This window comes from Triturus cristatus, chromosome 6 (assembly GCF_964204655.1).
Source record: "Triturus cristatus chromosome 6, aTriCri1.1, whole genome shotgun sequence".
NCBI classification, from domain to species: Eukaryota; Metazoa; Chordata; class Amphibia; order Caudata; family Salamandridae; genus Triturus; species Triturus cristatus.
The window spans coordinates 880,286,970-880,309,526 of NC_140589.1; the positions used below are offsets into that span (position 1 = coordinate 880,286,970).

Sequence of the window (22,557 nt, forward strand, 5' to 3'; positions counted from 1 at the left end):
TGCGGTGCAAACCAAACCGTCAGTAGCTTGCTGACAATCAAATGAAAACGTCACGTTGGCAAAGTGTCAAGCAAGTTTCCTTCCAGTGCAGAATCAACCAAAACTCCTCAATAAAAACTCACGCAGTTGCTGGTTTCATAAAAACACCGCCTCCAAGAACACGTAGTTGGCACACCCAAGTTTAAAGTAGAAAGCCTAAATCAGTGCTTAGATCAGCACTCAGTATCTTCTTGCGCCTCAAAGCACACTTAAATCCGCAGCAGCACAGCAATGTTCACAAAATTCCTTGATGCAAGGGAGAGGATACGCCTCAAACAGGCTGTCCAGTTGATAAAGGACACTGGTGGGGCTAGTAGGGCGTTCTTTTCCTCCAAGTTTCAAGCTTCTTTAGCACATGTTTAGTAGTTTTGGTAGTATAGTTCATCATCAGTTTTCTTTGTTAAAAGATTCAAGTTTCCACAGCAGTTTCAAATGTAGTTGATATTCCAATACACACAGGTTCTTGTTTCAAATCGTTGCCAAAAATTTTGTAAATGGAAGTCCACTAGCCGAGGTGTATAATATAAGGTTGATTTATTCAAGCTTAGTTACAGGGTAAGTTTCAGGTAAGTAAGTAGAAGATGGTAAATAGAAGATAGCCCCACCAGGAACATCCTCCCTGCTGCTCAGCCTGCAAGCTCCAACTGACATTCAGCACATCCACAGGCATCCAAGCATTCTGTGACATCACCAAACATTCAGCATTCCAATCATCACCAAGCACTCCAGCACTCATCCTGGCTGAGCAGTAGGGAAGGCGTAGCTAAGGGAAAGAAATAGTAACACTTAAGTTATAACAGTCTGGTGGCAGTGTTCTGGGTAGTTTGATGTAGAAGGTATTTCCGTAATCAAGTCTACTTGTGATAACAGCCAGGGTGGCCATTCGTCTGGTGTTCAGTGGGATCCACTTGAAAATCTTGCGTAGCAGTTGCAGGATCTAGAAATATGATGAGGAGATGGCATTGATCTGTCTGCTCATGGAGAGGTTGGTGTCCAGGATGAACATGAGGAACTTGGCATGATCCGCATTGGTGGGTGGGGGCCAAGTTTGGCAGGCCACAAAGAGGAGGTGCCCCAGTGGAAGTTGCTAAATATTAGGACTACTGTTTTGTCTGTGTTGATCTGGAGGCAGTTGTTTTTCATCCAAGTAGCGACGTTGCTCATGCAGCCGGCGAAGTTTTCTTTGGCAGTGTTTGTTGAGTCGGTGAGGAAGAGGATAAGCTGTGTGTCATCGGCGTAGGATACTATGTTGATGCCATGGGCTCTAACAAGGTCCGGGAGAGTTGCCATCTAGACGTTGAAGTGAGTTGGCCTGACCAATGATCCTTGAGGGACTTCGCAGATGTGTTTTTTGGGTTCTGAGGTGTTGGGGCCAAGTCTAACTCATTAAGTTCTGTCCTTGGGGAAGGAGGATAGCCACTTAAGAGCCGGTCCGCAGATAACCAAGTGCTGAAGCATTCTGACGAGTGACTTGTGGGAGACCGTATCAAAAGCTGTGGAGAAGTCGAGGAGGATGTGTGGACGTTTCTCCTCGGTTGCGGATACTTCTGATGTCATCGGTGACTGCAATGAGGACACCAAAAGAGGGAAGAATCACTTCCATCAGTAAAAATGTCTTAATACTTAAATGACTACGATGATGATGACCCCAAAAATAAGATTAAATCCTGTTTATGAATAGAAAATACCTCCCCCTGTGGTGAACAGTTCTAGTCCCCAAAGGTGTGGCAAATAATTTCTGTCAAAACTAAGAAGTTCCCGAGAGAGACATCTGGCAATGCCAACATGCATGAAATGTTCACAACTAAGTAAAGGAAAAGACACCAGAAGCTCCCCACAAGCTGCACTAGCAAGTGTTAGTTTAAAACATAGTATATCATATTCAAGTGTTTTGTATTAGGCTTAGGAAGAATGGGAAAATTGTATCAATTTAAGGGATTTCAAAAGATGGTTGCATTTCTGCCAGATGGGTAGTTTTTAATATGCTGCTTGCTGTGGCATGATACTTAAGGGTCGCTTGGAATGCATCAGGTTAGAGAACACAGAGAGCATGTAAGGAGAATACTTGACACCCCCAACATCCACTGAGAGTTTAGCAGGGGCTTATAGAACAGAAAATAAGAACCCAGAGAGAAAAACAGCAGACAGAAGCACTAGCAAAGGTTTAGTGAAAACAAATGTGTATGGATTTAACTGTGGTTGAAAAGATCAAAAGGGCAAGTAACAACAAAAAATACTTTCTTTCTGACCTGCGCCATGATGGTCTTTACTTTCATTTTCGCTCAGGTCCTGAGTATCCGACAGATAAAGACTTTCTTCTCTTTTTATCTTAAATAATAAATCTGAATTTGCAACCATCTCACCTGTGAATACAGAACATCTTTTATTTGTAGTCACATGAAACAATCTTAGTTTCCATTTAAGAATAAACCATATGTTAAAAAATGTAAATGCCTCAAGTAAATTTAGCGGGGGAATCAAAAGAACTCTAAGCTCAAAGGGGGTCATTTATACAAGCAGGGGTCCAAGTGGGCTGCTGTAAGTAGGACAGACAGTTCCAAAGACAAAGAATGGAGGAATGCGCACAAATGTATTAGAAGGATCAAGAATTATCCCTATATAAGTCCATTTGACAACACACACCGGCCACCTAGGGACAGCCTGACACCCTTTTCCTCCTTCCAATTCAGTAGGAACAGCATTCTCTTTAGCTCAGGACCAATAATTGTCATTATGTGGTCACTAAATATTCCATTGAAAAACATCACTAACCATTAAATGCTTATTGAATCGTTTAAATGGTGAAGCCATTGCCGGGAGGTGGTGACTATAAGAAAGGGCTTTTATAATCTATCTGATATGATTGTCCCATAGACGAATGACAGGATTTGCAATGCTTTCTCTATATGAATGAGACTGTCCTTTTTCATTTTTCTTAGTTAAAGTTCAGACATATGGTATTGTGTACCAGTGGTGGGAGCCATAAAAGCAGAACAAAAACGATGTTCAACTGGAATCTGAAGAATTTTTAAATATTGATAGATAAAATGGATCAGCGGTAGGCAACACTTTTCCACCTTACAGTTTAGTATATGCTGCTGGCAAAGAGGAGATGAAGATCTATGTTGGCTGCTCAGTAAAATTTAGATTTGAAAGTTAAAATTTTACTGAATAGGTGGGGAAATGAAGGTCTTCTATCTCATTCGACTTAAAGGAGTGTAATATTTGGGGTGACAGCGGTTTTATAAAGACTGTAGCTAACAGGGGTATCTGAAGTTCAGATTCCAAAATAAACCATACATAATTCTTAAAATATTACATGAATATGAATGTAAGACAAATTATAACATACTATTTTTTGAGTTTTTGTGTATTTATATTTTTGTGCATCATTAAGAACATGGAGAATGTGGATTTACTCTTGATTATACATGTTTACAATAATATAGTGTTGTTGTCTTTGAAACAATTTTCCTATGATATGTAGAAGTGTGTTTTTGTTAACTAGGCCACAATTTAGGCCCAGATGCCATCTTTTTCAAAATGGATGTCTCTGGCTTTTTCACCTACACATTTCACTGTCGTTGTTTCTGCAGCACACAGTCAAGTAGAGCCATTTTTGTTTATTTCCATTGACACTGTTCTTGCTGTTCTCAATGAAATTTTCCTAACTTGATCCCAATACTGTATCTTTCTCATAGACCTTCTGCTAGCTCACTGTGTCCAGTTCATTCATAATAGTTTGCTGCTGTTCATGTAACTGCTTTGTCCTGCCATTTCTGGATGACATAAGCATACAGTGGGCAGAATCAATATTCATGTAGTAAGATAGAACAGTGTTTAATTTGTGCCAGTCGTTTCCAGTGCTTAGCACCAGCACTTCGTTGCCAACACCGGCTCTTATGTCAGTCTGCCACATGCTGGCGCTCTTTGTCCTATTTAGAGACGAGCACAACAACAGTTGTTTAATAATTCAATGTACTTTAAAATTGACAAACACCTGCCACCCAAGCCATTCTAATAGCTTTGGGGGCCTGGAATAGTCTGAATTGTCCCACGTGTAAGAGTGTGGTGGTTAGTAGGTTTGTTTCTACTGTCATTGGCTGCAATAGCAGGGGCAATGTGCGATGAAAGCTGCAAATTCCTCCAGATGAGGGCCCTGGCACTTATTTTTGTTTTACAAATTAAGCACTGAGGATAGTGCCTAGGTGCTAAGGCAATCTGACATTTAATAAAACTGTGCTCTGGTTTTTTAATAACGTAATGCATTTACTCACACCATGATGAATCTGCACTTTCTATTTTGTTCTATGAGAAGATTTCAAATATAAACCCCTGATCTTGGGGGTCAACCAGAAGACTTTCTGATGCTACTAGGAATGCTTGTACATTTCTATACTGATGTTGCTACTCCTTTGGGAATTTTGATATTGCTCTTCTCTGTAATGCTCCATTTGCTGAGAGTCTTCATTGCAAAGACTTAATGCTGACTCTATACTGTATAATTTGACATTTAAAAAAAAAAAAAAAAAAAATCCTTTGCATTTATTCTGCTGGTCCAGGGGTGCGTTGTTGAGGTAAATTTTGGGGTGTTCAAATTCAGGGGTTTCCCCATGCCCTCACTATTGAGAGGTAGACACCGGTATCTGGTGCATCTGTAGAAAGACCATACTCGCAAGGAAAATCAGATTTCACCAGACGGATCGGTCTCTAAGAATAATAGAAGGGCAGTAAAATGTAATAGGAAAGTGAGTTGTGTTTGTTTTTTTAAAATCAAATACCTTTCCTTTACTAGAGTCCCTTATGTGGTTTTCTCAATCAATAAGCCACACAAAGAACTCTTGAGGACCCTTTTTTTGATCTACAAAAATGATGGACATCACAGTTATTAGGGAAGGACTGTGATCCACAGAGGCATGATGACTGATATACAATATTGTGAAGAGGAGGAAAAGTATGACAAGTCCATGCTCTGGCAATGTAAATAGATATGAACTGACATGGTGTAATGTAAACTAAGGAGAAAGAAAATAAGAAAATAATTTGGGATTTTGGGGTTCTATTTGGGTAAAAGAATGTTCAACTTGACTTATTAGTTATAAGCTTGACTTTTTCTGTAATATATGGCTTTCAGGTAAAATGAAAAAAAACAGCCTGGAAGCAGAAATGCAAACATGACATATCTGACTTATACGGGGTGTTTTGCTCTTCCTGACGCGTGTGGGTTCTGTTGGCTGCTATTTGCACGCTGTACTTTACATGCACATTTATTTCTTAATTAAATTGTTCAAAACAGTTTTTAACTTTGTTTTTAATATTTGACTTGAAACTAGGTGTTCTCACCCGTTTGCCTGACCTTGCGGTGTCCGTCAGTTAGAGTGGACCCGCCATACTTCGAGGTCAGCATTCTAGCTTTTCCCTGCATTCGTCCATAAAAAAGACACGCAGGCATGGCGGTGCAGTGTTGCTCTTCGTTACACGTGTGGGCTCTGTTGGCTGCTATTTGCACGCTGCACATTACATGCACATTGTTGGACCTGTCAGCCCTAGGGTGGTCTCCCCATCTATTTTTGATCGCGCCTCATTTTTTCCACCCTCATTTTTATGTTGGACTTGGGTCTTCGGGCGCCTTTTCATTGCCAATCAGTGTTAAGGTGCAGGTGCTCCCTTCTCCCAAGATGGCTGCCACAGGCCCCTGCTACTGCAGAGTGGTCTTCATTAGTAGCACCCTAGCTGCCAGGAGCTGGCTGGAACCCCACAACATTGTTGTGACACCAGCCCGCCTTTTTTTGTCCCATAGGTAGAATGGGGAAGCTCCTGGAATGTGCTGGAACCTTCTAGAAGGGAGGTGTGGTTTTTACTTTTGCCGCCTTGGATAGAGGTCACCTGACCTAGGGATACTTAACAGAGGGAGGGAACATTTTCTAGTTAGTTGGCCAGTTGGGTAAAGCAGAGCTGGAGAATCCACGCAGGAGTTTTAGGCGGTAGGGACTAGCCAGGGACTTATGCCTCTGAGAGTGAAAGGATTTAGGTGCTGCCTCTTAAGTGAGTGAGGGATCCTGTAAAGCCCACTGATCTTGCCCAGCGGTAGGAGGACCCAGGGAACCTCTGCCCAGCCTGACTAGGAAGGACCTAGTCGCCAACTCAATCCCTACCCCCCAGGAACAGAACCCCCCAAGGGCGCCAGAGACATCTGCGCCATCAGGAGTTCAGGTCACCCCTGAATGCTGAAACCTTCTGTCATGACAGCATGCTGAAACTGAATGCTGAGACCTCAAGTCACGACTGCATGCTGAACCTGAATGCTGAGACTTCATGTCAAACCTGAACACTGAAACTTTATGCCAAAGCTGATTGCGGAACGGCTGGGGATCAACCAGGTACTAGCGCTGAGACCCCTGCGCTCCCTGACCTGGCCTGGGATCCCCGGCATCAATCCCCGTTGAGCGCGGAGCTCTCCCGCTTAATTTGACCCCCCCCCCCTTCTGTGCGGGGACCAGAGCGCGCTCACCGCCGTGGCCCGGAGGCCTGAAGTGTGCCCCCTCATCGCGTCGAGGCCCGCGGAGAAGCCCGGGGCCCCGTCGCTGCCGTTGCAGCTGCTGGCGGAGGTGTGTGAGGCCGTGGCCTGCCCCGTCACGGAGGGATCTACTGCGGAGTCCGGAGCTGGGTCGGACGCCTCCAGACGTCGAGATCAAGGTAAGCTGGGAGGCTTGGGACGGATCCGGTGTGCCCCCTACAGACCGGGAGCAGCACCGCACCCTGAGACCCTGATTCCCCTCGTGGGAGTTCCCCCCGTTCACCCAAGACTTTGACACCCCTACGAGGGATTGCCCCTTTCCTCCAAGACTGTCGAGTAGCGTTGTGCCCCACGAACTGCACAGAAGTACTTGAGGCTTGCTTAGTACGAGTAGCGCCGTGACCCACAAACCGCACAGAAGGGCCGGATGCTTGCCTATTACGAGTGGCGCTGTGTTGGTAGGCTCTGCTCGGAAGGGCTCAATGCTCAATTATTACGAGTCGCGCTATGTTCGCAGGCTCTGCTCCGAAGTGTTCAATGCTCAATTATTACGAGTAGCGCTATGTTCGCAGGCTCTGCTCTGAAGTGGTCAATGCTTAGTTATTACAAGTAGCGCTATGGTCGCCGGCTCTGCTCCGAAGTGTTCAATGCTCCATTATTACGAGTAGCGCTATGTTCGCAGGCTCTGCTCTGAAGGGTTCAATGCTTAGTTATTACGAGTAGCGCTAGGTTTATAGGCTCTGCTCACAATGATTCAATGCGCCATTATCACGAGTAGCGCTGAGTTCTTAAGCTCTGTTCAAAGGTGTACAAGGCCTGACTGGTGCGAGTAGCACGGTGATCGCCCACTGAGGCGTTAAGGGTACCAGGGGGGCGGTAAGCCCGCGAAGTCTGCCCTGGGTCCCTACTAGTCCCCAGGTGTGGCGCTACGATTCCCAGTCCTTACCACGGATGTTAAGGTATACGAGTGTGGCCTAGGGCCTCAGGGGGAATTGCAGGTGAATATAGCGCGGAGGTCATCAGGTACTGCCTACTGCACCGTTATGCAATATTGGTGAAACAGATGCTAACCTATGTGGAGAAGGCCATTGACCTCTAATGAACTGCATTTACCTCTAGTGAACTGCATTTACATCTAATGAACTGCATTTACATCTAATGGACTGCATTTACATCTAATGAACTGCATTTACATCTAACTGCTTAGATAAACTTGTTTTACTTTCACTGAACCTACGGTGTGGCGTCCATTATTGTGTGCGTTTCCTACTTCAGGGGATGAGTGTGTTGTATGGTCGCTTTACACTTAAGCCTTTGGGTGCCCAGCCGCTCGAGTCACGTTACCCCCTTAGGGCTTGGTGACCCCAGGTCTTACACACATTTATTTCTTAATAAAATTGTTCAAAACTGTTTGTAACTTTGTTTTTAATATTTGACTTGAAACAAGGTGTTCTCACCTGTTTGCCTGACCTTGCGGTGTCCATCAGTTAGAGCGGACCTGCCATATTTAGAGGTCAGCATTCTAGCTTTTCCCCGCATTCGCCCATTAAAAAAAAGACGCGCTGGCGTGGCCGCACAGCGGCCGTGCGCAGGGGTGCGAAAGACAAGCCCGTCTGCGCCTGTCTGACCCCGTCCGTGCACCGGCTGCGCACAGCGCCAGCCATGCTGCCCGATTGGGGAGGCATGAGGCAGCAAACAAGAGATACCGCTACACAAACAAACAGCTATGTGATATAGGTGAGACTGGAGGTGGGGTGGGCGAGTACAAGATGGAGGAGACTGCAGGGCCAGAGTCGGATTTTGCTTCAAGGGACACCCTTAGGTGTGGTTTGCTTAATGTTAGATCCTTGTCTAAGCACCACTTGGAGACTCAATTGTTATTGGAAACTTATGACCTAGATGCACTGTTTATGACAGAGACGTGGACACACCCTGGCTCAGATTTGGAGCCAGGGCTGGCCTGCCTACTGGGATATAAAATATTCCATAAGCCGCAAATTAGTGGTAGAGGAGGTGGAGTAGGGATTATTTTTAAAGAAGTATGGGATTTTGCCCCAATGGACATTGATGAGATAGAGGGCATCGAACTTTTGGGATTTTCGTTAAAGGATCTTAAAGGATATGTGCTGACCGGCATAGTTTGCTACAGGCCTCCTGGGGTAGCCAGTCCTCAACAACAGCAGGCGTTTATTGAGGTCCTTAGTAATATGGTGCTTACCCACTCCAGACTGCCCATCGTAGGAGATTTTAATCTGTGGATAAATGGGAATCTGGACTCAGGCTACAATAATCTCCTCCAATCCTGCGAGAGTCTAAACCTGCAACAATGGGTCACGGAGACTACACACAAGGGAGGACATATATTAGATTTAGTTTTTTCCGAAAAGCAGACTATTGGAGCAGTGGACATCCTGCCGGTGGGTTAGTCTGACCACCACCTGATCACATTTTGGGTACATAACCCCAGGATGAATACTCCGACTATTAGTGAGGCGAGGAATTTTCAAAGTAGGGATTGGAAGGGACTCCTGACAAAGGCAACGATATCCCATGTATTCCTTATTAACGAGTGCTTTGATGCAGATAAGCAGGTGGAAGAGAACTATGCAGCTTTCTGTGAACAGATAAATATTAGGTTTGGACCAGATTGCCCCTTTAAAAAGCCATATAAAAACAGGCAGACCTTCAGCCCCACGGTATAATGAAAAATTTTAAAACCTGAAACAGGGTTGTAAGCTGGCGGAGAGGAAGTGGAGAAAGGTATACCACTTTCCTAATTCCTCTTTTGCCAACTTTGCTCCACGTCGTCTGTGATCAGTTGGGCACACGTATCATAGCGCCAGGGTACCCTTAGGGTGATAGAGTGCTTTATAAGTGTCAATAATAATAATAAGTAACTGAACTGGGTTTGGGGGTCGGCTACTTAACCTGAAAATTAAAACATTTTGTTCAAGAACAGTGAACTTTGAAAATTCTCTATGCCAATCATTCAGTAAGACATTTCTATGCTTATAAACATTCTTCATTTTATGCATATAATGTTTCCTAGCTGAGGGCGCGAAATCAACAATTATCTGCCTACACGTCTCATGCCGAGTACTGCCCATTCGCATTTAAAGAGAGCTTTTTCTATGTAAGCATACTTAGTTTTAGAAATTTAGTGTGGTCCGAGTCCCTCAAAAAACTTCAAACCACCCAGCCATTACAAATACCTCACACTGAAATACATAGAAGCTGGGAACCAGGTCTCTCTGTATAACATAATTTTTAGGTTCACCTCAATTTGTTTTGATTCCAGCTTCACTCAAAGATGTTTTATCGCTTTTACCAACTGAGGAATTCTATATATTATTAGAATGTCGAACTCACTCTTACTGGACCTGTTGTTGAATCCTTTTTCATCCAAGATCTGTGGCTCGCTGCAATAAAGCTCTTCTTCCGGTTTGATCCTCAGAATGATGTCAGGACTGTTGGATAAATGGCAAGCTATACAGAAATGAAAGTAGACATCCAACAAGGTTATTAATCTCAGTGGAAAGAGATGATTGTGGAAGAGTTATAATTTGAAAAGAATATCTCAAAACCATCATGCTCAAATGCCCATACATTAGCTTTAACCTTCTATGTAGGGAAATGGTATATTTGAGTTTGGTTTCCATATCGACAATTGTAACACAGCTTATAAATAAACTTGGCCTTAAGCTTCGTTCCTCTATAAGGTCCCAGGTCTCATCTGTGACTTGCAATATCCTTATAATGTATGGCAGGCCTTCTTAATCGAATATATATAGAGCCAGGTGATTTGCGCTTTTTAAGAAATTTGAGGCGTCTGTCAATCAACCTTATTCTTCAAGCTCTCAAGTTCCACAACTTGGTTGTCTGGACTGAGAAAGAACATGAATCAGACTTTTGGAAGAAGGAAATAATCAAGATTGGGGCAACCTACATCATTGTAATTCTACTTTGACAGCCAGAGCAATGTTTATATGGAAGGAAAAGAGATTACTCTGCGATGGATAGCTCGAAGAGTGAAGCACACTGCTTTAAAAGTGCTACATCTTGCCACGGAAGTCAGTGTAAAGACTGATGGAATATATGTATGGATATCTCTTATGGAGTTGACTGACAGCTTTGTGCTTGATTCTCTGTAGCCTGCGGACAGAGTAGAGAAAGGCCACAATGTATAGACTGTCCTGTTTCTATTGATAGTATTTATTATAGTGTTTTATCAAAAACATGTATGTGTCAAATAAATGCAATACAAGATTAATGAAGTCAACAACAGAAATATTAAAAACAACTTTCAAAGATATGGTTAACGTTGGTAAGCTACATCAAGGAGATGGGCTTTTAACAATTTTGTTTATGTGGTTGGGGTTAAGGCATACCTGATTTGAAATGTGAACACATTCCACAGATTTGGTGCAACAAGGACAAATGACTAAAGAGACAAAACGAAGTGAAGCTAATGGAGGCTGTGGCACCAATAATGATGACAGCCGGATGAAGAGTTTGATAGGGAGTTTATAATGGAACTAAAGAACATAGACACAGTGGACCAGGTAGTGCACATATTTGAGGACTCAAATCAGGTCTGGAAGGGAAGAGGACACCTCACATCCCATTTTGATAAGAGAGGACTTAGGATTGTCCATATAGCCAGTAAAACAGACCTTCAAATAAAGGTGCGTCTCATCAGCATACAGCTGTAAATCAACATCCAGATCCGTTAGTATGACTCCCAGTCGCCACATATGGATGTTTGTTATTTTATATAGAAGCATTTTTGAGAGGACAAAAGATATACTGCTTCTTGGTGCTACACACACCAATTACCTTGCTTGACTAACAATAATCATGTGTATGGAGGAGGCCCGTCATGTTTCTATTTGGACAAACTGTGAATGAGGAGATCCACTCCAGTGCTCATCTGAACTGGTGCCTGATTTACAGTAGCAAGGAAGTTGTAATTCTATGTCAGGACCGGAGGCGAGGATTATGCCTTTTTTCTTCACTTTATTAACACAGCAGCCATCATTAACAAGAAAGAAAAACTACTTTTCCCATGAACACTTGGAGGGGGGAGTATGAGGACGACATCCAGGGAATGGAGGACCCCCTGGCTGATCTCCTTTGGAAGATGATTTTTACGATGCCGTGGATGCAGCTATCCACAGAGCGGTTTCAGAAGCCATGGCCCCATAAGAAGAGTACCTGTCATGTCAAATGGCCCAGGCATGCGCAAAGCTAGAGGTTCACGTCCCCCTTCACAGTACAGAGGGCTCCCCCCCCCCTGCCCCCCCCCCCGATTTAGATCCAGTCCCTCCCAAACGCCCACGAGATCTGGGGTAGACCTGGACACCTTTGACAGGTTCAAGCAGGCTTCCTTGGCATCCAACCCCCTTTACAAGTGGGGGATGAGAGGTTACAGCCCCCTGACGCTGCCGCCACAGACAACAATGCTAGGGATCCGATGAGGAGCATGGTCCCTCCAGACCATGGCTCCCCTCCCGCCTCTCCCAGGACACTCATGGCTCACTGGGTTCTTTGGACATTTTCGACCCAGATGAGATTATACATCCCCGCTCCTCTGAGTGGGCCCCAGCCGACAAGGTTGCAGCGTATGTGGTGGGGCACATTCGGCCGCAACTAGAGAAAGAGGCCCATAACTGCCACAGACGGACGAAGTGCCACACAAGAGTCATCACTTATCCGACATTCCTGGATTCTTCTAAGTGGTGTGTAATCCAGTGCCTGAAGGCATAAGAGGAGATGACAGAAGAGTTTCGTCCCCCGGGAGAGCGACAGTTGCTCATTGCCCTGCGTAAGCCCTTTAAGGCGGTTTCATCACCCACCATAGCTAGGTGGGCTAGGTGGGTAATGCAGGAAGCTGGAATTAGCCTGCAGGCTTTTGGGGCCTACTCGACTCGAGGTGCAATGGCCTCTAAGGCATTCGGCTTAGGTGCCCGTTTGGCAGTTATCCTCAATGCGGCTGATTGGTCTTCAGACTCTAACTTTAAGAGGTTTTACTTCACGCCAGTGCTGGACATGGCTCATCTAGGGGTGAGAAAGCTTTAAACTAGAATAATCCTCGTCTCAAGTCCTGACATAGAATGAAAGATTTCCTAGCCAATGTAACGGAAAGTTTAAATTCTATTAAGGACTTGGAGGCGAGGATTATCCCACCCCTGGGTTTACTATGAAGATCGCCCTCCCCATATAAGAGTAAGTAATACTGCTTGGATTGTGAAATTGTCTTTGTACTTCTTGTATTGTCTTGGTTGACATTTTTCTGATGGTATTGCTCGATAACTATTTTTCGCTGCCCTTATCCTGCAGGCTTTAGTAGTTAAGGGACCTGGTGGTGACGATGTCTCTTTGTCTTTGTAGGATCTGATGCAAATAAACAGGAGTCATAAAAGTGATTCAACGGCTGACTTTGTGCGTCGAAAGAGGGTGAAGGGCCAGTGAGGAAGTACTATGTTGGACCTTTGTGTCTCTTGATTGGTGCTAACAGGAGGGTCCCTTATTGGATATTTTGACTACAGTTTTTCCAAGTGTTCATAGGAAAAGTAGTTTTTGTTTCTTGTTAATGATGGCTACTGTGTTAATAAAGTGCAGATAGAAGCCATAATCCTTGCCTCCGAGTCTTTAATAGAATTGAAACTTTCCGTTACGATAGCTAGGACATTTTTCATTCTGGAATTAGACTGTGACTTATGTTTCAATTAGTTTACCTAGAAATAGTACTTTTTGGAGCTTGTCTTAGTTGGGAGACGTTGGTGAGGTAAGGCTGGGCCATTATCAACAATTAGTCCGTTTTTATAGGATGGGAAATGCCTCTGCAGAAGTAGACAAGCATGACCTTAAGAATAGCAAAGGAAGGAGAAGGTGGGGCTCCTTTTTTTGCTAATAACTGCATTTTTTCCGTGGCTAGTTAATCACCCACACATCAGGCTCTACCCTATGAACAGCCTGGTCAGTGATACACCACAGTTCTCTCTCTATTGTTGCAACTGCTCCTGTGACAGATCTTGCATTTCATGTAATTCAAGTATATTACAAAATATGATAGGCATAAGGATGGTAATCTCTTTACTTTTGTCTATGCCACATCTTGATAAGTTTTGAATGGTGCATTTATAGTGACAGCTTTAGGGCCCCACAGTAATACTATAAAAGCCCACTGCACAAATGCTGCCAAGAAAAACCAAGAATGTGCCAGGATTTGTGCCAGGCTATTCTGCTGTGAGGTGCTAGGCTCTAACTTTCAGCTATTTTATCTACAGTCTCACCAAAAATAGAACTGTGCTTTTAGAGAAGGTAGCATGCATTTTCAGATTCCTCCTTCTAACTTCGCTTCACCAAGTGGAGAAACATAGGTTTTGCAAGAAACTAAATATCCTTCTTAACTCGTTCAGTGCTCATGACGAGCTCAGCTCGTCATGAGTCACAGTGGAGCTGTGCTCATGAGGAGCTGAGCTCGTCATAACTGCCGCGGCCCGCCCACGCGCGATTGATTCCCCGCCTGTGCGGGAGAATTAATAAGTGGGTGGGGTCGTGACGAGCTCAGCTCGTCATGAGCATAGCTCCACTGTGAGTGATGACGAGCTGAGCTCGTCACGCACACAGCGGCGCCGCGCACCCCGCACCGCGGGGGAATTACCCCCGCAGGGAAGGGGTTAAAAGACCAAATGTCTGTCCATCAGTAGCTTGTTTCTGCAATGCTACTGCTCATAATGGTTGGTGAGAAATATTCCCAGTGAGAAACCTGAGATAAACCTGTTAGTAGCAAATAATATGTGCAACGTAAATAGTATTTGACCAAAAATTATTGTTATTGTTATTATTAAGAACAATAACAATATTGTTATTATTGATAACAACAATAATAATGATAATTAACATGTGGAGGGCTATAATGGTTGTTAAAACAGATGTACAGGCTAGAGCCGCAGGCGATTGACTATAACAAGGTAGAAAGTCCTTTAATAACCAGTATAGCCCGAGGCAGGAAGCTACAATGCTTTTAGAACATCCCACCCACTTGGGAGAATTTTTGTAAATAAACAGGGAGAAAAAGATACGTATTGTAATGCTGGGGCAAAACCTCTACGCCAGCCCCTATTGGTCGAGGGCTACTTCATTGTCCTCAGTGGAGCTCCCAACATAACAATTTTCTAATAATAATAATAATAATAATAAATTGATCAATTATTTTGTGTATTGAAGCACCTCAGAGTTAGGCTATAAATATCCCTCGTTCTCTGGATCAAGAGCACACATTAAGTGAATGTGTGTGTTGTTTCAGGAACATTCAAAACTTTTATCACCTTAACGCAGGATGGCAAAGATAAAGGCCTAGATCTAGACTGCATGCAAACTAGGGTGAAAAGCTAAGAAGACTTTAAGTCAGGCAACCGCTGTAACTGATGGGCATGGAATATGACTCTTTCAAGCAAGCAGAGGACTTTAAAATAATTATTTATAAACGAAACAAAAGCATATCTTCTATCCTGGAAATTCAAATATTGAGTATGCTATAGTAGAACATGTTATTATAATTTATGCTGGAAGGTCGTGCTACAAGGCAAAGGCAATTTAGCATACTGGAATTATTACATCCTAAAAAAGTGTATTATGCGAAAAGAGACACTTTTAAAGCTACTATAAAATAAAGCTACTTACAAGAGCTGGGAATATTAGCAACTGCTTTTTCAAGTGGATCAACAGCGTCGCGTACATATACTTCTTCTCCTTTATAAATCCGGAGCAAGGTAGTAGGGTTGATGATGACATAGCCTGGTTTTACAATTAGAGAATAAAAAAATGACCCAACAGAATGCAACTTTTACTGCAGAAAGAAAAGTTATATGGGCGGTTGATATTCATTCTCTGCTATACTTCATCTAAAGAGATGAAGGGTCATAAGACCGGAGTTCAGACCGCCCCCAAAGCCTTGGCTGCTAATATGAACTGTGATGGTACAAGTGAAAGTGGTCTCTGGTGTTGAGTACCTGCTGAAATACTGGCAGATCACAAGCTTAGGCCCAAGCAGGGAAGAAGAGATTTGTTCAGAGGTTTATATCATGAGTATCACTGAGGTAGGCAATGACATCATCTGTTTATTAAGGCCCCCTTGGATTTGAGGTGGATGTCGTACATATATAAATATCATTATTATTTAGAGAGTGACAACCACATCATTACATGACTTATAGGTTATACAGGTATAAAGGTTATACGTTCACAACTTCACATGTTCTGGCCCTACCCTCCTTACTGTCATGTATGAACTTGCTTTGAAAATTAGACCTACCAAACTTTAGGAAAGCACAACATTTGTCCTAAAGATCAACATGAGGGCGATATTCACTCAGTCCGCTACCACGACACACCGAATCACCAACGATGCTACAAAAATGCAGCTGCTCCTCACTGGAGAGTAGCAACTGCTACACTGCTATTCAAGTGTTTGGTTACTGCATCTATTTAGGGGCAGATTTGCTATTTTATATGCACCTGATGGAGCGGGTAGTACAAAATGTTGTATACCCCCCCCCCCCCATTTCTGCATGTTCATATTAATCCGAATAATCTATTAATTGTAATAATATTAATCCGTTTGAAGTGATATCTAATCAATCCTATTAATGTATGAATTACACGTGGGATTTGCATCTTGCATGGCTAAAATAATTTGTAAACTAATATACGTACGCATACTAATGCTAGAAATATAGAATATTGCAGGATAAATGTTGCTTTTGTGATATAATTGTAAATTGCACCAGATGACATCATAGGGTGAATATAAGCGCTTTAATTGTCGCTATTATGCTAGATAATTACATACACATAGGGGAATTAGTGAGGGTTAAACATTGTATTCATTATTTCCATGTTTTAATTACTTTTGGTGTTTGTTTTGCTTAAGTTGACCGATTGGGCCTTTTCGACAATATGGCTGACTGACTCATCTGACAAGACAGCTACCATTCCACGAGGCTTCAGACCGAGTGCGCATGTCCAGGCGCCTGAACAAGTGGCCTCAAGATGACCCATCCATCCTGTACCCAAGCAAGGTCGTGACTGGACTATAGCCAAGAACTTTAACAATAGACAAGTATGACAAACCGGATGAATTCATTATAAAAGATGGTAGAATAGTGAGATGTGAGATCTGATGGTTTCTTTCCTGACGTTATGCTGTCGGAGACGACGGTGACACTGCTGGACAGCTGTTTTTCCTGAATCTTTGACAGACTGAATTGCTGCCCGATTTTTTGATGAATTAAAGACGGTACGACTTGATTGACTTAGAGGACGACTAATAGCCAGATTAGGTAAATATGATGTTCCGTGGTTTGAATAACAATTTACTAAAAATGTGCAATTAATTAGATAAACAAAATTATTGATTAACAAACAAATGTGTTGGACTGTTTATTGAAGAGAATAGATTAAGATTGAAGGTAAAATAAAAGAATTGAGTCACCATTACCCAAATACAACTAAATTGATCTATCGCCTAAATGGAAGGAATATCTCGAAGTTTAGGATTTAATAAAGGTATTCAATGTATGTTTATGTAAATATGTTCTTTTAGGTCAAAAGGTATTCCTTTCATGTCAGCATTTGGAACACTCATCTCTCCTGTAAGAGCAGATCAGAAATATTGAGTGAATGTGCTAGTGCGATATTTGGTCTGTGCCGAAGGGAGGATTAGAAATTCCAAGCTGCATCAGTTTTCTAGTAGCAAGATGATGGTTTTTATTGTTTTGGTTTGATTATTGCTTGTACATTGCTTATCGATTATTGATTTTGATTGGTATTGGTTTATGTATTAATATTCTATGTTGAGTTGCGTCGAGTTCTATGTTGTGTGCACGACTTCTGGGATGTAGGAAGTCGGAAGTTTGTGACGGTTCCGTAGTAGGGCAGAGGTAAGCGCTGCTCTTGGGAAAGACAGAATTGTTATTGCCCTGTAGGTACACAGGGGAAACGTGTAACGAGTGAAGTTGCACGACGCATTGTCTGGGTTCGATTCGGTAGCATCGTCGCGTGTTGCCACTAGAGAAATATTTCTGTATGCGAGAAGTGTGTATGATAGTGAAGGTTACCTGTGAAATTTTGGTCTTAGGTACCAGGAGGCCAGAAGGTTCTCTGATAACGCTTATTACTGTAAAGGTAGCAGGTGTTCTCTAAGCTTGTTAGAAGGACAGGGTAGAGGGAAGTGCTACTTTGTTAACGAGTGTCATAATTCTGTAGTAGGACAGACTGTTCGCTGTTCTCGGGAAAGACAGAATTCTGTGTGAATGTACTAAATTTTTCCCATGTGAAAGTGCGTGAATGAAAAGGCATTTTGGTTAATTGCGAAACTCTGGTCTTATTTCTCAGGAGCATTGGGTCTTCAACTAAGTGTCTTAATTCTGGAGAAACAGTTAGCTAATGCTTGCTAGAAGGGTAAGGTAGAGGGATGTGCTACTTTATCAACGGAAGTAACGATTCCGTAGTAGGGCAGAGGTAAGCGCTGCTCTCGGGAAAGACGGAATTCTTGTTAGAAAGGTCTTTTGCTATTCTTTGGTTAGCGAAGCGGACAATGGTGGTGTTTTTGTGTTGTCACTAACAGATTTGTAAATTTGAAACAAAACTTACTGAGTGAATTTTGTAAAGGAGGGGTAAATAGGAGCAGGAGCTGCGGCAGCTGACGTCAGAAAGACCGCGCTGAGTTTGGCCAGTCAATTGGAAACGTAAAAGGCTCCTGATTGGTGCGTTAGTGTACGCCGCGCTAGGAGTGGAGAGTCACAGGGTGACGTAGACGCTCCTGAATGGTGCGTTAGTGTGAGTCGCGCTGGGATTGGAGAATTGCAAAGGTGACATAGACGCTTCGAATTGGTGCATTAGTGTGAGTCGCGCTACGATTGGTCAGAATAGCGGTACAGTCGAGAGGAGAGACTAGTGATACACGAAAAGACAGAAAAGATGTATTACGATCCACCAGAAAAGGAGAAAAAGTCCTGGTTTGAGAGAATTTAGAAGTGGTTTAAAAAGGACAAACCGATTGTGACTAGGGATGGACAGTTACTTCCTCCACCGAAAACCCCCACATCCTTTATGGTTGCGAAATATGGATATCACACTTGTATTTGGTTAGACAATTGGGTAAAGTACACTAAAGACGACGGAGTCTTGGCTTTTCCAGAGCATGGTTCATTTAATTTAGCAGTTTTGAGAAATTTAAGAGAGAAAATGATGAATCTAGAACCGAGACCTAGACCAACACAATTTGAAGCATTGACAGAATGGGAAGATGAGATGCATGACCGAGAAAGACAGAGGAGTGGCGGAAGATATAGGTACATGTTTGGTAGGCCATGCGGACATGAGAATCATGATGACCGAATGAGAAGGTGGCGGAATGCGAGTATGACTGAAGGTCTGTTTCCCGTAAGAACTGCAGAAGAAAATGGAGGAAGAAAATGCACAGAAAAAAGACATAATGTGGAATCGCGAGGGTATGGAGTGAATGAATCAGAGGATGATGTTCTTGATGACATGTTTTATAAAAATCCACCTCCATATCGACCAGAACCAGAAATTTTCTCACCAAGTGCCCCAATGAAAGAAACTTTACGAATCATTAAGTCAGAACCAGTGTCCCAAGATTTAGAGAAAAATAATTCCATTAGAGAGGTAGAGAGGAAGTCAGGAAGTAAAATAAATGGTGAAAACTCAGCAGAATTAGCGAAGACACCCTTAGAATTAACTGAGAAGATAAGAGAATTGACCAAAAATCTGGAAGCCGTAACAGTTCCAGTGACGATAGGTTCAGTGATGCCTATTTTTGATAAACAGAAAGATAGCGTACATTATTTAACGGTTCCTTATAAAAGCAATAAACAGGCTGAGCAGCCAAAACCGAGCCAAAATGAAAATCCATGGAGACAGACAATAAGTATGATCGAACCAAATGTTTCAAATAATCCGTTTATAGGCCACAATTTTACTGAAAAACGTATAACAACAGTGGAGTCAATATTAGAAACCCAAAAGGATTCGGAACGAGGTAATGTAGAGAAGCCAGTAGGACCATCTACAGAAGAATTAAGTGAATGGTTGAGAAGCTTGCAGAGAAAAGACAAAGAATCCCATTCAATAGATGTGGCCAAATTACGAATGGTACTGGAAGCGTTAATAGTAGGAACTATCACCACAGAGAAATTAAAAACTTACCAAGATGAGGAATTACTATTTTTGTGCAAAAGTGTGACATGGAGAGCGAAAAATCTGCATGAACGACTAGAAGAAGTAGCAAATGAAATGGGTATAGGTATTGAAAAGGTAAAGGCTTTGCAAAAACCATATCGAATAGATTTCACTGAAAAAGATATTGAAAACTTGAACACCACAGGACGGATAAGTCAGATTAAGGAAATAATTATCTTATTGAGAAAATGGGGAGATGTGGATAAATGGAGAAGTAGGTGGTACCGAAAACGAGATGATGCCTCAGATAAAAGATTTGCAGCATTCCCTGTAAGAGAAAAAGAAAATGTAGTAACAGAATGCCCTATGAGAGAAATTCCAGGAGGAGGATATGTGCATGTCCCATGGACAAGACAGGATATTTTGTCCTTTACAAATGATTTCCCTCGACTACGCGAAAAGCCTGTCGAGTAGTATAGACAAGTGGACAGATTTGTGAAGTTGTCTAAAGTCCTATGGATTGATCTGAATAGTCTATTTGATATAATAGTACCAGCAGATTTATGGACAGAGTGCAAGTTGATGATAAATTGGCCAACACAAGAATACCCTAGGGATCCAAAAACAGGGGCTCCAGACCCCGAGGTAATGAAGAAATACGAACAGGTTATTGCCTTTCTGAAAAACAAAGTACCTCCTAAAGAGACAAATTGGGTGAAAATTGACAGAACACATCAGGACAGCAAAGAGTCAGTACATGCATATTATGAAAGGCTGATCTTTGCCTTTAAACAGTTTAGTGGAGATGAGAATCTGAGTGAAAAGGATTTAAGTCATTTTTGTATACAGATTTGTTTATGGTCTACGTCCAGAAATTAGTGAAATGATAAAACAACATACCGTAGATTGGCAAAATAAGAAAATAGACGAAGTATTGAGACATGCCAAATATTTTAGTGATGAGATTGAAGCAAAACAGCGAAAATTAAAAGAAAAGGCTATGTGGGCACAGGTAAAGGTAGCGGAGAGGCAGGAAGCTCAACTAGCGGAACAAGCGAATAATACGGGACCAAGACAAAAATTAATTCCTGGGAAAGGTAAGGGAAATTTTAATATAGATGGAGCTAAAAAGAAATTCCCATGTCATAATTGCGGTAGAATAGGGCATTGGAAATCAGAGTGTAAATTTCCCCCAAGTACTAACAATGAAAATGCATCATTGAATCCACAGGTGCAGAATGAGGTGAGTGGTCAACCGCAGCGACAGCAGCAGGTTGTAACACAACAGAATCAGGTGCCATAACCACCTTTACCACAGAGCAAAAACTCCCAGAAATGTAATCACGAAACGGGATTCTGCAATGAAGAACAGGTAAATAAGCTGCCCCGCGCTAGCGCTGTTTCGCAGTATTGGCTACAACGCGATGAGAATGATTCAGAAGAGGGTTATTGACGGTGCCGAAGGGAGGAAGAAGAGTGCGTACTTGGCGCAACTCTAGAAGTAGACCAGACAGGCCCATTTGTAGATGGAAAGATTAATAATGAAAGTATTACTTTCCTAGTTGATACTAGTGCTACTCGATCAACTGTCAGATCAGCTGATGTTAAGAACCTTCCTCTCTCGGATGAAACGATCCAAGTAGTTGGTGTATCGAACAGGCAGATTAAAACTTACCTTACAGAGCCGGTGAAAGTTAGCATAAGGAAATTTTCTGAAATGCACCGCTTTGTCGTGTGCGATACCAGTCCTGTGAATTTATTAGGTAGGGATTTGTTGTGTAAAATGAACTGCACTATATTTTGTACCCCGGATGGGATAGCATTTGAGACCCCGGATGAAGATGTATTGTATAAAATGACAATGGCAAACCGGAAAAAAGAGGTTACTAAAACCTATGCTGTATTCAACCCTGATGAATTACCTAAAGAATTGAAACAGTCTGTAAAAGCAGAAGTCTGAGATTTCACAGCAGAAGATGTGGGATTAATGAGAAATGTAGATCTAGTAAAAATAACAGTGAAGGAAGGAGTAAGCTATCCAAATGTCCCTCAATATAAATTGACACCTGAAATAATTGAAGGAGTTACTCCTGTGATTGAGAAAATAATAAAACAAGGTATTTTGAGGGAAATAATGAGTAGTCCATGTAATTCACCAATAATGGGACTGAAAAAGCCTAGTGGGCAGTTCAGGATAGTACAAGATCTGAGAAAGATAAACAAAATTGTTGTGTCATGCTGTCCCATTGTACCAAATCCATCTGTGATTTTATATCAGATTCCCCATGACGCAGAATGGTATACAGTGATTGATCTATGTCATGCTTTCTTTTCCATCCCATTGCACCATGACAGCCAGCAAATTTTTGTGTTTCGTTTCGGCGAGCGTATTTTGGCTTGGTGCCGAATTCCACAGGGGTATACAGAAAGCCCCTCAATATTTAATCAGCTATTGAAGAAGTCTTTGGAAAGCCTAGAAATGCCTGAAAATTCAGTGTTAGTTCAGTACATCGACGACCTTCTTGTGGCGTCGAAAACCCGTGAAGCTTGTGAGCTAGACACTATAGCCTTGCTGAATTATTTGGCAGATGGAGGACTTAAAGTGTCACCATCAAAATTACAATTTTGCAAGAAAGAAGTACAATATTTAGGACACAACATTGAACAAGCATTTGCAATGCAAAAGGTCTCACATTTACGTGAGTTTGAGCTATTGACATTGCAAATAACAATGCCTTTTATTTTTGTTTTCCTTTTCAAAACATAAATAAAAGGCATTATCATTTACAATG

At 42.4% G+C, this 22,557-nt stretch overlaps 1 protein-coding gene across 2 annotated transcripts in view; it reads right to left on the reverse strand.

The window, feature by feature from the left end:
- The window catches only part of LOC146818003 (uncharacterized), a 96,202-nt gene that overhangs the window by 39,088 nt on the left and 34,557 nt on the right, over window positions 1-22,557 (reverse strand). For both annotated transcript variants that reach the window (XM_085611479.1, XM_085611478.1), the window contains exons 3-5: window positions 15,245-15,358; window positions 9,926-10,042; window positions 2,289-2,402 (exon numbers count right to left, since the gene is read on the reverse strand). In XM_085611479.1, the coding sequence (XP_085467605.1) occupies window positions 2,289-2,402; window positions 9,926-10,042; window positions 15,245-15,358 (345 nt within the window). The remainder of the gene's footprint in view (window positions 1-2,288; window positions 2,403-9,925; window positions 10,043-15,244; window positions 15,359-22,557) is intronic.